Source organism: Tachypleus tridentatus, chromosome 5, assembly GCF_004210375.1.
Source record: "Tachypleus tridentatus isolate NWPU-2018 chromosome 5, ASM421037v1, whole genome shotgun sequence".
In the NCBI taxonomy this organism is placed as follows: Eukaryota; Metazoa; Arthropoda; class Merostomata; order Xiphosura; family Limulidae; genus Tachypleus; species Tachypleus tridentatus.
Window position 1 is genome coordinate 45,257,158 of NC_134829.1, and position 15,826 is coordinate 45,272,983.

At 37.0% G+C, this 15,826-nt stretch overlaps 1 protein-coding gene across 3 annotated transcripts in view; it reads right to left on the minus strand.

Annotated features, from left to right (window-relative positions):
• The window catches only part of LOC143251067 (IQ motif and SEC7 domain-containing protein 1-like), a 67,126-nt gene that overhangs the window by 26,519 nt on the left and 24,781 nt on the right, over positions 1–15,826 (minus strand). For 2 of the 3 annotated variants that reach the window (XM_076502420.1, XM_076502421.1), the window contains exons 2-3: positions 5,480–5,692; positions 3,601–4,372 (exon numbers count right to left, since the gene is read on the minus strand). In XM_076502420.1, the coding sequence (XP_076358535.1) occupies positions 3,601–4,372; positions 5,480–5,692 (985 nt within the window). The remainder of the gene's footprint in view (positions 1–3,600; positions 4,373–5,479; positions 5,693–15,826) is intronic. The other variant, XM_076502422.1, reaches the window with a different exon arrangement.

A 15,826-nucleotide genomic window follows, 5' to 3' on the forward strand; every position in this document is an offset into this window, starting at 1 on the left:
TTACGTTAGTAATACTGGCTGTGATTTACAGTAGAAAATTACGTTAGTAATACTGGCTGTGATTTACAGTAGAAAATTACGTTAGTAATACTGGCTGTGATTTACAGTAGAAAATTACGTTAGTAATACTGGCTGTGATTTACAGTAGAAAATTACGTTAGTAATACTGGCTGTGATTTACAGTAGAAAATTACGTTAGTAATACTGGCTGTGATTTACAGTAGAAAATTACGTTAGTAATACTGGCTGTGATTTACAGTAGAAAATTACGTTAGTAATACTGGCTGTGATTTACAGTAGAAAATTACGTTAGTAATACTGGCTGTGATTTACAGTAGAAAATTACGTTAGTAATACTGGCTGTGATTTACAGTAGAAAATTACGTTAGTAATACTGGCTGTGATTTACAGTAGAAAATTACGTTAGTAATACTGGCTGTGATTTACAGTAGAAAATTACGTTAGTAATACTGGCTATGATTTACAGTGGAAAATTACGTTAGTAATACTGGCTATGATTTACAGTGGAAAATTACGTTAGTAATACTGGCTATGATTTACAGTGGAAAATTACGTTAGTAATACTGGCTATGATTTACAGTGGAAAATTACGTTAGTAATACTGGCTATGATTTACAGTGGAAAATTACGTTAGTAATACTGGCTATGATTTACAGTGGAAAATTACGTTAGTAATACTGGCTATGATTTACAGTGGAAAATTACGTTAGTAATACTGGCTATGATTTACAGTGGAAAATTACGTTAGTAATACTGGCTATGATTTACAGTAGAAAATTACGTTAGTAATACTGGCTATGATTTACAGTAGAAAATTACGTTAGTAATACTGGCTATGATTTACAGTAGAAAATTACGTTAGTAATACTGGCTATGATTTACAGTAGAAAATTACGTTAGTAATACTGGCTATGATTTACAGTAGAAAATTACGTTAGTAATACTGGCTATGATTTACAGTAGAAAATTACGTTAGTAATACTGGCTATGATTTACAGTAGAAAATTACGTTAGTAATACTGGCTATGATTTACAGTAGAAAATTACGTTAGTAATACTGGCTATGATTTACAGTAGAAAATTACGTTAGTAATACTGGCTATAATTTACAGTAGAAAATTACGTTAGTAATACTGGCTGTGATTTACAGTAGAAAATTACTTTAGTAATACTGGCTGTGATTTACAGTAGAAAATTACGTTAGTAATACTGGCTGTGATTTACAGTAGAAAATTACGTTAGTAATACTGGCTGTGATTTACAGTAGAAAATTACGTTAGTAATACTGGCTGTGATTTACAGTAGAAAATTACGTTAGTAATACTGGCTATGATTTACAGTAGAAAATTACGTTAGTAATACTGGCTATGATTTACAGTAGAAAATTACGTTAGTAATACTGGCTGTGATTTACAGTAGAAAATTACGTTAGTAATACTGGCTGTGATTTACAGTAGAAAATTACGTTAGTAATACTGGCTATGATTTACAGTAGAAAATTACGTTAGTAATACTGGCTATGATTTACAGTAGAAAATTACGTTAGTAATACTGGCTGTGATTTACAGTGGAAAATTACGTTAGTAATACTGGCTATGATTTACAGTGGAAAATTACGTTAGTAATACTGGCTATGATTTACAGTGGAAAATTACGTTAGTAATACTGGCTATGAGTTACAGTAGAAAATTACGTTAGTAATACTGGCTGTGAGTTACAGTAGAAAATTACGTTAGTAATACTGGCTGTGATTTACAGTAGAAAATTACGTTAGTAATACTGGCTGTGATTTACAGTAGAAAATTACGTTAGTAATACTGGCTGTGATTTACAGTAGAAAATTACGTTAGTAATACTGGCTGTGATTTACAGTAGAAAATTACGTTAGTAATACTGGCTGTGATTTACAGTAGAAAATTACGTTAGTAATACTGGCTGTGATTTACAGTAGAAAATTACGTTAGTAATACTGGCTATGATTTACAGTAGAAAATTACGTTAGTAATACTAGAACTGGCAGAGATTCAAAGTTATTAATAAGAGTTTATTGTGATTCAAAAACAGCGCTCACCCCCAGTGGCTCAGTGGTAAATATGAGGGCTTATAACGTTAAATGTCGGATTTTGGTACTCACGGTAGGCACAGCACACATAGCCCATTGTGTAGATTTGTGTTTAACAGTAAATAAACGTGGTGTAAAACGATGCAGGTTACATTACAGGCAGAAAACTGCGAAGTGTGTTACTGTGTGATTATTGGATATTTTTTTTACCACAAAAGAAACAAAACCAAATTCAATAACTACTTACAAAATACCTGGTTTTAACTTGGAAATAAAATATTGTTCTACCTTCAGTCGTAAAATTTAAGAAAAAAACATTATAAACCCCAGTTTTCAAATGAAATTACGTCATTATATATATATTTTTTAAACTGTGAACTAGTGGACCATTGTCTACATTTACAGGACCGCTATAGTGAAAATTTAGTTTCTTTTCCAAAGGTACGAACGGTAATTAGTACACCTATTTATTTTGGGCACTGTAATGTAAATCAATGACAAATTTGGGGTCTGCTTTTGGGGAATGCACTCGAAGTATTTTAGAGGATTTCTGTGAAAAGTTTTACCTTTATACAAACCTTGCGGCCGAAACGATTCGTTTAGTACTACTAAAAAGCCGATACGACCAGCGATTTAGGAGTCATGTGTTCCCCCCTCAAAGACACATACAGTGTGATTCTTTTTATATAGATATTTTTAATATGTATGTTTATAGCACAAAAAATGTAGCTTTATTATTGTAAATATCTCTATAAATGCAACAATGATTTACTGAACAAGAGAATTGTTAATTTGATATAAACTTGGTGGGTTGAAATAGATATGGAATGTCACGTTTTTATGGCGTCACTTTGAAACAAAAGGTGGTCCAAAGGTTAGTAGTTTTAACACTTAACTGTATTCCGTGTGCCATGCTGTATCTCTGTTCACAAACATTCGTACGTCCGTGTCCAACAAGTACCTGGGTGGGTTAACATTAAGTTTACTGACTTACAACGATAAAGTTCAAGATTCAATACCCAGAGGTAGATAGAGCACAGATAACCCATTTTGTAGCTTTGCGCTAAAACAAACACTTGCAACAGATGAACAATAATACATACTATTCTGGGACAACTAACTTTTGGGCCCCCTAAGTGTAAACCTGTACGATTTTTGTCTCTCCTTATCAAAAGGGCCTGGCATGGCCTAGCGCGTTAAGGCGTGCGCTTCGTAATCTGAGGGTCGCGGGTTCGCGCCCGAGTCGCGCCAAACATGCTCGCCCTCCCAGCAGTGGGGGCGTTATAATGTGACGGTCAATCCCACTATTCGTTGGTAAAACAGTAGCCCAAGAGTTGGCGGTGAGTGGTGATGACTAGCTGCCTTCCCTCTAGTCTTACACTGCTAAATTAGGGACAGCTAGCACAGATAGCCCTCGAGTAGCTTTGTGCGAAATTCCAAAAACCAAACCAAACCAATCCTTATCAAACAATATCTTGGTTTCACATGTTACCAAACCAAACACATAAACAACTCACGAGGCTCATGGCGGTTTCTTCTAAGGCAAGCGAATACCTAGGTGCATAATTTTCATCCGATACATTTAACTGACTAGGGCTAAGAAACAGAACTGGTCCTTTATTTGTGTTAATAAATCGTTTTCTTCCACTAGATGGCACTGCCATCCATGTTGGTTGACGAGGTCTCGCATTCACTGTGGACATACAACACACATCATCATCTCCCGTTACGGGAACAGAAGTGAAATCAGGATCGTAAAGAGTTACAGAATTTAATGCGTTACCAGAGGGTGTAGCATTCTCTAAACAACTAGGTGAATTAAACATTACAGTTCTGTTCGAAAAATCGGACTTCGTTAAGTAACTATGTGCGCAAGCTCCTTGGCCTTTAGTAACAGGATGTCTCAACTGGCAATCAGATGGAGAAAACTTGCTATCACCAAAATCACGAAACAAAGTAGAAATATTGGACTTTACCACAGTGTCGATGTAGTCAGTGGAATGACAAAAATGAAGATCGTTTGATAAACTGCTGTTTTTTCCATAAAACGTGTCACCATCGGGTACACTGAACAGACAAACTTTGTCTTCAGAGACTGGAACAAAGAATCGTCGAGAAAGCCGTCTCTCTCTTTTCACAGAATACGTAAGCTGCTGAAACCGTTTATTCATACAGTGTTTTCGAAAAGCACGCTGGATAGTCAAGGCAGCTTTCCGGGCGCTAATACCTCCATATTTCTGTTCTAACATTTCCACTTGTTTATCTTGCAAGTCCTGGGAAAGCTCGTACCTAAATATGTACAAAAGAAACGTTTTAGTGGATGCTAGACTTATCTATAAGCGGTTTATTTTCCATTCACTATAACTACGTGTGAAGGGAAATCACGGTTTTGAAAGCATAATTGTGTTTAATTGATGCTTAGTTAGTTTGATCAACAGGGTTAATTAATTAATTACACGAATCAAAGAATTACAGATCATATTTATTCGAATACGAATATTTCATTCACAAAATTTTGAGGTTATTGCCCGACACTATCTCTTATCGTCTTTCCCTATATTATACATGTAGCACTACCTATATATGATTTTTTTTTTTATTGTCTATTTCAGTAGCACGTGCACTACGCTCTCTCTAGTAGCACGTTAACCAAATTGGTGGCAAAGTCACAATTGTCGCATAATAAAAGCTATTGATATAACACGATTTTTCCATCCATGTTTAACATCGTATTGTAATAAAATGGCATTGCCTGGAGCATTGTGTGATTTCGAGAATGTACTTTTGTTACGGTGCTCTTCAACATTAATTTGTTCTTCTAAACGTGGTCGAAAATTGTATTTATTTATTGTATTTTAACAAGAAAGTTCGAAAACATGAATCTGAGGATAAACTAGAAGTACAGAACCATTATTTTTGTAGTGGTTTGAGAGACTCCAAACCTGAATCTATGGAATTAGGCATAAGTGAAGAAACAGCTACACGGAAAGAGTAGAAATATACTAGAAATAAAACGATGGGATGTTTTTAAAACATGCATCTCAAAATAAGTTTAATGAATAACAAAGTGACGTACAAACATATGTTTCAACTTCTGTCACACATTCTGTTTATTAATATGATTATATAGGCATATTCAGAATTTTTTCGATGGTTTTCACGTGTGTGAATAATTGTAACATAATATATAAGGACGGATATTATAAATAGGAAGAAAAAAATGTTTTTATTATTAGGCTTAGTGCTTGTAAAATAGTACATGTTTTGATATAGTCTAATTTGTTAATTTACTCATTTGTAGCAGGAACATAGCTAGCTAACAGAAATATCTTTATAAACCCTAATTTGTAGTACATTATTACGTATTTTTATCAATAATTAACAAACTAAACTTACTGAACGCTATTGATACGAGTTCGTTTTAACGTCTCTTCATCTATTCTCCTAGATGACGCTTTGTCATCTCCTAACTTTCCGCTGCAAGATCTCTGGCGGACAAGAATTTTGGAGTTGAAATCGAGGCTAGTTGTAACAGAACACGACCTCGCTTGCTTGACGGCTGATCCTGGATCGCATAGCGGGGTATCAACTGTTTTTTTGCCCAAGCTACTGAAATTAAAATGAGTACAATTAATATTCGTTCGTGAAATATGTCATAAAATTCTATAAAAATTCACCCACAGGAGAAAGTTGACTTCGTAGCTAAACATATCGACAGAAAGATGTTTCTTCTATCACGTTTTGTTGAAGTAATGTTGCAAGGTTAAAAAGTAGGGCACAGTGTTTGTTGTTTTCAGTGTGTAGCAGAGAACAAAACAAACAGCTGTTTCCACACAACCGTTTCTGATTCTTAGTGAATACACTACAGCAGTACTTTGCAAAGCACCAGCATGGCCACGTGGTTAAGGTCTTCGACACGTAATCTGAGGGTGGCGGGTTCGAATTCCCCTCACATCAGAACATGCTCGCCCTTTCAGCCGTGGGGGCGTCATAATGTGACTGTCAATCCCACTATTCGCTGGTAAAAGAGTAGCCCAAGAGTTGGCGGTGGGTGGTGATGACTAGCTGACTTCCCTTTAGTCTTACACTGCTAAATGAGGAACCGCTAGCGCAGATATCCCTCGTGTGGCTTTGCGCGAAATCCAGAAACAAACAAATCAACCAAACATACTCGCCCTTTTAGCTGTGGGGGCGTTATAATGTGACGATCGATCCCACTATTTGCTGGCAAAAGAGTAGCCCAAGATTTGGTGGTGGGTGATGATGACTAGCTGCCTTAACTCTAATCTTAAACTGCTAAATTAGGAACGGCTAGCGCAGATAGCCCTCGTGTAGCTTTGCGCGAAATTCAAAAACAAACAAACAGTGCTTTTCAAACTTTTCTGATGGGGACACACTGTGTACGTACCAAAAGTGATTCAAAACCACAGAGAGGAGTGTATAATGGCGCTCCCAACGTTACCTACCATGACACAAGGCTGTGCTCCGTCTCAGGTGCCCAAAAAGATATATAAAACACAGCAAATAATTTTCGGTGTGCCACATATGTCAGCAGATTAAAAAAATAATTTTAAATCATTGCATTTTATTTAAGAAACTTAAAATACTTTCTGTAATTTCCGAAACATCGCGACACACATCGGGGTAAGACTAGGTACCTCAAGGGATCGCAAACACCCATTTTGGAAAGCAATGCACTAGAAATTTTGTTTTGCATTTTGCACAAAGCTACTAGGGGGCGTCGTCTCTAGCTTAGTTGTGAAAAATTGAGGAAAAGCAGTTAGTCATCACCCCTACCGCTAACTCTTTACGAACGAATAGTGGGATCGACCAAACTTTATAACGATCCCACGGCTGAAAGGGTCATGTTTGGTGCAACAGGGATTCGAATCCGCGATTAAGTGCCCTTATCACCTGACCATGCAGGGCTGTACTACATGGAATGCAGTGATTTTATTGCACTTTTGCTTTATATATGGACTGACATTCGAACTTCCTCTGTGATTACAGAATATCCATAACAACTCTCGCTTCAAATGCTTGAAGTGCTCGAGCTTCCCAACTGGTTTTTCCTTTTTGAAAATTAACACGTGTTTTTCGATGGAAAATATATTAAATATTTTATACAAGAACAAAAGTATATGGCATTACCAGTTATCAAGGGAGAATTTTGTTTCTTTGTTGATACTCAAACCCAGCTTATATCTTGCTACTGAAAATCAGGTCTGTTAAAAAAAATTTAAAATCACTCTCTCTCTCTGCTATGTATTAAAACGTTGACCGTTTGCATTAGCGAAACTTTAAAAGGAGGGGGTAGCAGTTTTTGCAGCTTGGATACACGTGAGGATATTCGGTCAAAAATTTATTTTATCTGAAAATTACGCCTATGACTAATTTGTAAAACTATATTTCGTGGAAAATAGTTAAGAATTCACCACACAACTTTAAGAAACGAATAAATATTCATCTTACACACACGACATTCATGCTGTAAAAACAACAGCAGTAACAAAGACAGGCCCTCTACTTAACAAAAAATTAATTTTCTTAACAAAATGGTAGAAGATTGCGCAATTAAGTTATTTTTTATGTTTTGTGTACTTACTCTGTATAAACAATTAAAAAAATAGTGAAATTCCTTCTTATTTTGTGGAAAGTACACGAAATTTCAGAGTAATAAATCGAATTAATAGTAATGTTAACGATATTTTTTTTTACATCTGTTTTATAAACTGATGCATCAATAGCTTAGAAAAGCGAGTTTTAAAAAGCCGATGGATTCTGGGTCCGTCAGTGAACATGTGATGGAAAATTCAACAAAAAAAAACCAACAACAAAATCATACGACTGAAACTGCGATTTAACAAATGAAAGATGTGAAACAGCTAAACCCTGGACTTAAAAATGAAAGATGTGCAACAGCTAAACCCTGGACTTAAAAATGAAAGATGTGCAACAGCTAAACCCTGGACTTAAAAATGAAAGATGTGCAACAGCTAAACCCTGGACTTAAAATGAAAGATGTGCAACAGCTAAACCCTGGACTTAAAAATGAAAGATGTGCAACAGCTAAACCCTGGACTTAAAAATGAAAGATGTGCAACAGCTAAACCCTGGACTTAAAAATGAAGCATGTGCAACAGCTAAACCCTGGACTTAAAAATGAAAGATGTGCAACAGCTAAACCCTGGACTTAAAAATGAAAGATGTGCAACAGCTAAACCCTGGACTTAAAAATGAAAGATGTGCAACAGCTAAACCCTGGACTTATAAATGAAAGATGTGCAACAGCTAAACCCTGGACTTAAAAATGAAAGATGTGCAACAGCTAAACCCTGGACTTAAAAATGAAAGATGTGCAACAGCTAAACCCTGGACTTAAAAATGAAGCATGTGAAACAGCTAAACCCTGGACTTAAAAATGAAGCATGTGAAACAGCTAAACCCTGGACTTAAAATGAAAGATGTGCAACAGCTAAACCCTGGACATAAAATGAAAGATGTGCAACAGCTAAACCCTGGACTTAAAAATGAAGCATGTGAAACAGCTAAACCCTGGACTTAAAAATGAAGCATGTGAAACAGCTAAACCCTGGACTTAAAAATGAAGCATGTGAAACAGCTAAACCCTGGACTTAAAAATGAAAGATGTGCAACAGCTAAACCCTGGACTTAAAAATGAAAGATGTGCAACAGCTAAACCCTGGACTTAAAAATGAAAGATGTGCAACAGCTAAACCCTGGACTTAAAAATGAAAGATGTGCAACAGCTAAACCCAGGACTTAAAAATGAAAGATGTGCAACAGCTAAACCCAGGACTTAAAAATGAAGCATGTGCAACAGCTAAACCCTGGACTTAAAAATGAAAGATGTGCAACAGCTAAGCCCTGGACTTAAAAATGAAAGATGTGCAACAGCTAAACCCTGGACTTAAAAATGAAAGATGTGCAACAGCTAAACCCTGGACTTAAAAATGAAAGATGTGCAACAGCTAAACCCTGGACTTATAAATGAAAGATGTGCAACAGCTAAACCCTGGACTTAAAAATGAAAGATGTGCAACAGCTAAACCCTGGACTTAAAAATGAAAGATGTGCAACAGCTAAACCCTGGACTTAAAAATGAAAGATGTGCAACAGCTAAACCCTGGACTTAAAAATGAAAGATGTGCAACAGCTAAACCCTGGACTTAAAAATGAAAGATGTGCAACAGCTAAACCCTGGACTTAAAAATGAAGCATGTGCAACAGCTAAACCCTGGACTTAAAAATGAAAGATGTGCAACAGCTAAACCCTGGACTTAAAAATGAAAGATGTGCAACAGCTAAACCCTGGACTTAAAAATGAAAGATGTGCAACAGCTAAACCCTGGACTTATAAATGAAAGATGTGCAACAGCTAAACCCTGGACTTAAAAATGAAAGATGTGCAACAGCTAAACCCTGGACTTAAAAATGAAAGATGTGCAACAGCTAAACCCTGGACTTAAAAATGAAGCATGTGAAACAGCTAAACCCTGGACTTAAAAATGAAGCATGTGAAACAGCTAAACCCTGGACTTAAAAATGAAAGATGTGCAACAGCTAAACCCTGGACATAAAAATGAAAGATGTGCAACAGCTAAACCCTGGACTTAAAAATGAAGCATGTGAAACAGCTAAACCCTGGACTTAAAAATGAAGCATGTGAAACAGCTAAACCCTGGACTTAAAAATGAAGCATGTGAAACAGCTAAACCCTGGACTTAAAAATGAAAGATGTGCAACAGCTAAACCCTGGACTTAAAAATGAAAGATGTGCAACAGCTAAACCCTGGACTTAAAAATGAAAGATGTGCAACAGCTAAACCCTGGACTTAAAAATGAAAGATGTGCAACAGCTAAACCCAGGACTTAAAAATGAAAGATGTGCAACAGCTAAACCCAGGACTTAAAAATGAAGCATGTGCAACAGCTAAACCCTGGACTTAAAAATGAAAGATGTGCAACAGCTAAGCCCTGGACTTAAAAATGAAAGATGTGCAACAGCTAAACCCTGGACTTAAAAATGAAAGATGTGCAACAGCTAAACCCTGGACTTATAAATGAAAGATGTGCAACAGCTAAACCCTGGACTTATAAATGAAAGATGTGCAACAGCTAAACCCTGGACTTAAAAATGAAGCATGTGAAACAGCTAAACCCGGGACTTAAAAATGAAAGATGTGCAACAGCTAAACCCTGGACTTAAAAATGAAAGATGTGAAACAGCTAAACCCTGGACTTAAAAATGAAAGATGTGAAACAGCTAAACCCTGGACTTAAAAATGAAAGATGTGAAACAGCTAAACCCTGGACTTAAAAATGAAAGATGTGCAACAGCTAAACCCTGGACTTAAAAATGAAAGATGTGCAACAGCTAAACCCTGGACTTAAAAATGAAAGATGTGCAACAGCTAAACCCAGGACTTAAAATGAAGCATGTGCAACAGCTAAACCCTGGACTTAAAAATGAAAGATGTGCAACAGCTAAGCCCTGGACTTAAAAATGAAAGATGTGCAACAGCTAAACCCTGGACTTAAAAATGAAAGATGTGCAACAGCTAAACCCTGGACTTAAAAATGAAAGATGTGAAACAGCTAAACCCTGGACTTAAAAATGAAAGATGTGCAACAGCTAAACCCTGGACTTAAAAATGAAAGATGTGCAACAGCTAAACCCTGGACTTAAAAATGAAAGATGTGCAACAGCTAAACCCTGGACTTAAAAATGAAGCATGTGAAACAGCTAAACCCTGGACTTAAAAATGAAAGATGTGCAACAGCTAAACCCTGGACTTAAAAATGAAAGATGTGCAACAGCTAAACCCTGGACTTAAAAATGAAAGATGTGCAACAGCTAAACCCTGGACTTAAAAATGAAAGATGTGCAACAGCTAAACCCAGGACTTAAAAATGAAGCATGTGCAACAGCTAAACCCTGGACTTAAAAATGAAAGATGTGCAACAGCTAAGCCCTGGACTTAAAAATGAAAGATGTGCAACAGCTAAACCCTGGACTTAAAAATGAAAGATGTGCAACAGCTAAATCCTGGACTTAAAAATGAAAGATGTGCAACAGCTAAACCCTGGACTTAAAAATGAAAGATGTGCAACAGCTAAATCCTGGACTTAAAAATGAAAGATGTGCAACAGCTAAACCCTGGACTTAAAAATGAAAGATGTGCAACAGCTAAATCCTGGACTTAAAAATGAAAGATGTGCAACAGCTAAACCCTGGACTTAAAAATGAAAGATGTGCAACAGCTAAACCCTGGACTTAAAAATGAAAGATGTGCAACAGCTAAACCCAGGACTTAAAATGAAGCATGTGCAACAGCTAAACCCTGGACTTAAAAATGAAAGATGTGCAACAGCTAAGCCCTGGACTTAAAAATGAAAGATGTGCAACAGCTAAACCCTGGACTTAAAAATGAAAGATGTGCAACAGCTAAATCCTGGACTTAAAAATGAAAGATGTGCAACAGCTAAACCCTGGACTTAAAAATGAAAGATGTGCAACAGCTAAATCCTGGACTTAAAAATGAAAGATGTGCAACAGCTAAGCCCTGGACTTAAAAATGAAAGATGTGCAACAGCTAAATCCTGGACTTAAAAATGAAACATATACAGCGATTAAAACTACCATTTACAAAACTGACACAAGTACAAACTTCAATTGCCAAATAAAACACACATTACAGTTAAAACTGTCATTTAAAAACGTACCTTGTTTCACATGGAGTGTGTAGTTTTAACAACTCTTATTACGAGATAAAATGTGAACAAAATGATTTATTGCACGAGTTACGTGTATACAATACTGCAATAATTATAAACCACTGGGGTAAGAACATCTGATGAACATTTATTAAACAATAAATGGATTGAAGAGCTCAACCTAATTTGAAAATCTTGATGACGTTAGCGTCACGTGGCTCGCTAATCAGCTCGTGGCTCTCGAAGCTATTAACTGATTTTAATGTTTTGTTTGGTGTTTCGATATGTGTTTCAGTTGTTCACTCGCTCTACCTTAATGGCCTCGTGACATGCATCATGCAAAGGAAGAAAGTGGACTGATGCTTTCGTGACGTACCAGATATCGCAAGTTGTACAATAGTCAGTGAATTTACTGAAAATATACACGTCATTTCCTGTGATAGTGTTGCTTTACTAAATGTACGACAGCATACAAATCTTACTCTTTAATACAGGATTACTTAAATGGACTTATCAGCTTAACCGATACAAGTAACTGTTGATTTGTTCGATTGTCATTTAAGGTAAATAACACGATCAAATTTTATTTACAAACGCTCGTGTTATGTTAGATGTCAACACGTGCTATACACGACTCATTGAACTTCAACCTGATGGACATGACATCGTGTGGAGCTCCTCTTCATCACGGCCCTTTGCGCAAATCTACACAGGGATTATTAGCGCAGGCCATTTCAATTTTAATTTGATAGACTAGGCAGTTGGGCACTAACATCCATCGTCAACTCTGGGAGGGCTTTAATAGAATAACTGCATTTCACTGTTATCCCCATAAATTATTCACTGCCCCAAAATATAGTATGTGAATTTTCGGCAACGGGACGTAAACCGTGGACCCTTAGATTTATAATTCCATAACTCAGTTGCTAGTTGACGCCCGAAACAAAACAGAATTAAATTCATGGAATAAAGTGGTAACAGCGACGCTAAAAGACAAAATGAAAAACATATGAAGTCTTTATTATCTGACAAACAAAAAAGCGCGAAATCACGAAGATAAAACATGGCAGAACTGCTAAGTAGTTCTCAGGTTTTTCACACAAATATTTGTTTGCAATCCATTAGTTTTTCTAGCATTATTGATAACAGTTATCTTCTGCACATACTTAAAAGACAACACCTTTAAGTTCACCCTTTCAGTGTCACCAGAGGCGTAGCTAGTCAGTTTTGATCCTAGGGCAAATTTACAGGCTGCATAAATTATTGAATAACAGGTTTAGTGCTCGGATTGCACCCCCTGGAAATTGTTCCTTTCGCCCTACCCTAGCCATGACTCCGTTTCTCTTGTAATTAATTTTACTTTGATTATTAACCGTTCGACATCATGCCGATTAGTAATTATCAATTATCACATTAATCTGCTTCTCGGCTTAATGCGAGAGAACCAGAAACTTAATCTTCCCAGACCCATAATTATGTTAGTGTTAGTGACACTTCAGATCAATGCGACAATGCTATAAATGCAGTAATTATATATCATAATTGTTTGTTTGTTTTTTGAATTTCGCGCATAGCTACACGAGGGCTATCTGCGCTAGCCGTCCCTAATTTAGCAGTGTAAGTCTAGAGGGAAGGTAGCTAGTCATCACCACCCACCGCCAACTCTTGGGCTACTCTTTTACCAACGAATAGTGGGATTGACCGTGATTATAACGCCCCCACGGCTGAAAGGGCCAGCATGTTTGGCGCGACCGGGGTGCGAACCCGCGACCCTCAGATCACGAGTCGCACGCCTTAACACGCTTGGCCATGCCGTGCCAAGAAATATAGAGCTGACCGAACGAATTAGTAATAAACAGTACAGCTGCGCAAATTTCTTGTTTATCTCAATATAGAGTAATATACACCGCAAGTACACATTAATTTCAATTATAAAATCCACGAGCGGTTCAGAGGTAAAACTGTACGCTTACAGTGTTAAAAATTGAGTAAGTATATACTTAAAGTCTCCCACCAACTAATCGTAAAATTACTTTCATACACATATAAATGATTTTGTGTCATTAAATAAATACCCGAAAATATGACTCGTAAATAACTTAAAGTTCATAATAATTACAATTCATTTAATTAATTTCGTTCATATAATTTACAGTGTTGTTGATGAAAACTGATATGTTTATATCGTCTTGACTACTATTCTACTCCGTATGTCGTGTCTCAGCCAGCCTGGCACTTCACGAAACGTCTCTTCCGCACTAGATACGGCAGAGAAAATGTGGTTAGCATCTTATAACACATCCTCGTTTGTTCTTAGCTACAGATTCTTAGAAAACATATACCACAAGAAATCAATTATTTCGCCGATAAATTAAATACGGTTTAAATATCGGGAAAAAACACACATTTATTTTGTATTTTAACACAGAAAGAAATAAAATTTTATTATCGTTACGCTATTAACTTTGTAAGAGAAACACATATCAAAATCGATTTTTTTCTATCGGATTATCCTGTTTTCCTGGATGTAGTTTTTCCATAGTACAAAAGAAAGGTAGAACAAAGGAAAATCAAAACAAAGGCGGAAAGAATTTCAACAGCAAAGTACATTAACTTGGACAGAGGCCCAGCATGGCCAAGAGCGTTAAGGCGTGCGACTCGTAATCTGAGGGTCGCGGGTTCGCATCCCAGTCGTGCCAAACATGCTCGCCCTTTCAGCCGTGGGGGCGTTATAATGTGACGGTCAATCCCACTATTCGTTGGTAAAAGAGTAGCCCAAAAGTTGGCGGTGGGTGGTGATGACTAGTTGCCTTTCCTCTAGTCTTACACTACTAAATTAGGGATGGCTAGCACAGATAGTCCTCGAATAGCTTTGTGCGAAATTCAAAAACAAACATTAACTTGGCCCAGTTGTCAGTGTCTGTCCAGCTACTGATCCATGCATAGGAAGACACCTTACGTAATGTCTGCGGTTTTAAAATATTGCACTGAAAACAGACTTTCTAATTTTATTATTCTTTTAACTTAAGACAAAGTACTTTCTCATGCGATGTTTATTACACCAGACTCATCAGGCAAATAGTAATAAAATATCGGTTTAGAGTAAAGCCTAAAACCAAGACCCGTATAACAAAAGTTAAAATTATCAAATTACCTCGAGAAATACAGCAAACATTCATTGTGACTGTATGATTTAAGTCATAAAAACCTCTTCTTACTTTAGGGTGTGAAACCTTACCCACGTTTCTTTGTTACTGTCCTACTAATGCTTCATCTTTTGTTCGTTTTTACCCAGCTACACTGTACAGTACTTTACTTCGCAGGGGTCTCGTTCCTTCTGAACACCTTCCAAGGTTGCTTGTTGCTTTCACCTTATCAGCAGTACAACAGAAAATCAACGTACCACCTGTCAAGTGTGAGCGATTTATCTAGAAATACATAGTGCGCACTGCTTAACTACAAGGGTAGTGGATACATGCACAATGTATGAAATCTTTATTTATATTTACAAAAGACATCACAAAGCGACAGTCTTTGCAAGGGCCTACAACTGCAACCCAAAGGAAATATCATTGTGGATTCATTGATCAGAATACGTTTCTATGCAGTAAAGCCTGTCGCGACCCACTTGAAGTCTTCGTTAAAGCCTGTCGCGGCCCACTTGAAGTCTTCGTTAAAGCCTGTCGCGGCCCACTTGAAGTCTTCGTTAAAGCCTGTCGCGGCCCACTTGAAGTCTTCGTTAAAGTCTGTCGCGGCCCACTTGAAGTCTTCGTTAAAGTCTGTCGCGGCCCACTTGAAGTCTTCGTTAAAGTCTGTCGCGGCCCACTTGAAGTCTTCGTTGAAGTCTGTCGTGCTCTATCTGAAGTCTTCGTTGAAGTCTGTCGTGCTCTATCTGAAGTCTTCGTTGAAGTCTGTCGTGCTCCATCTAAAGTCTTCGTTGAAGTCTGTCGTGCTCCATCTAAAGTCTTCGTTGAAGTCTGTCGTGCTCCATCTAAAGTCTTCGTT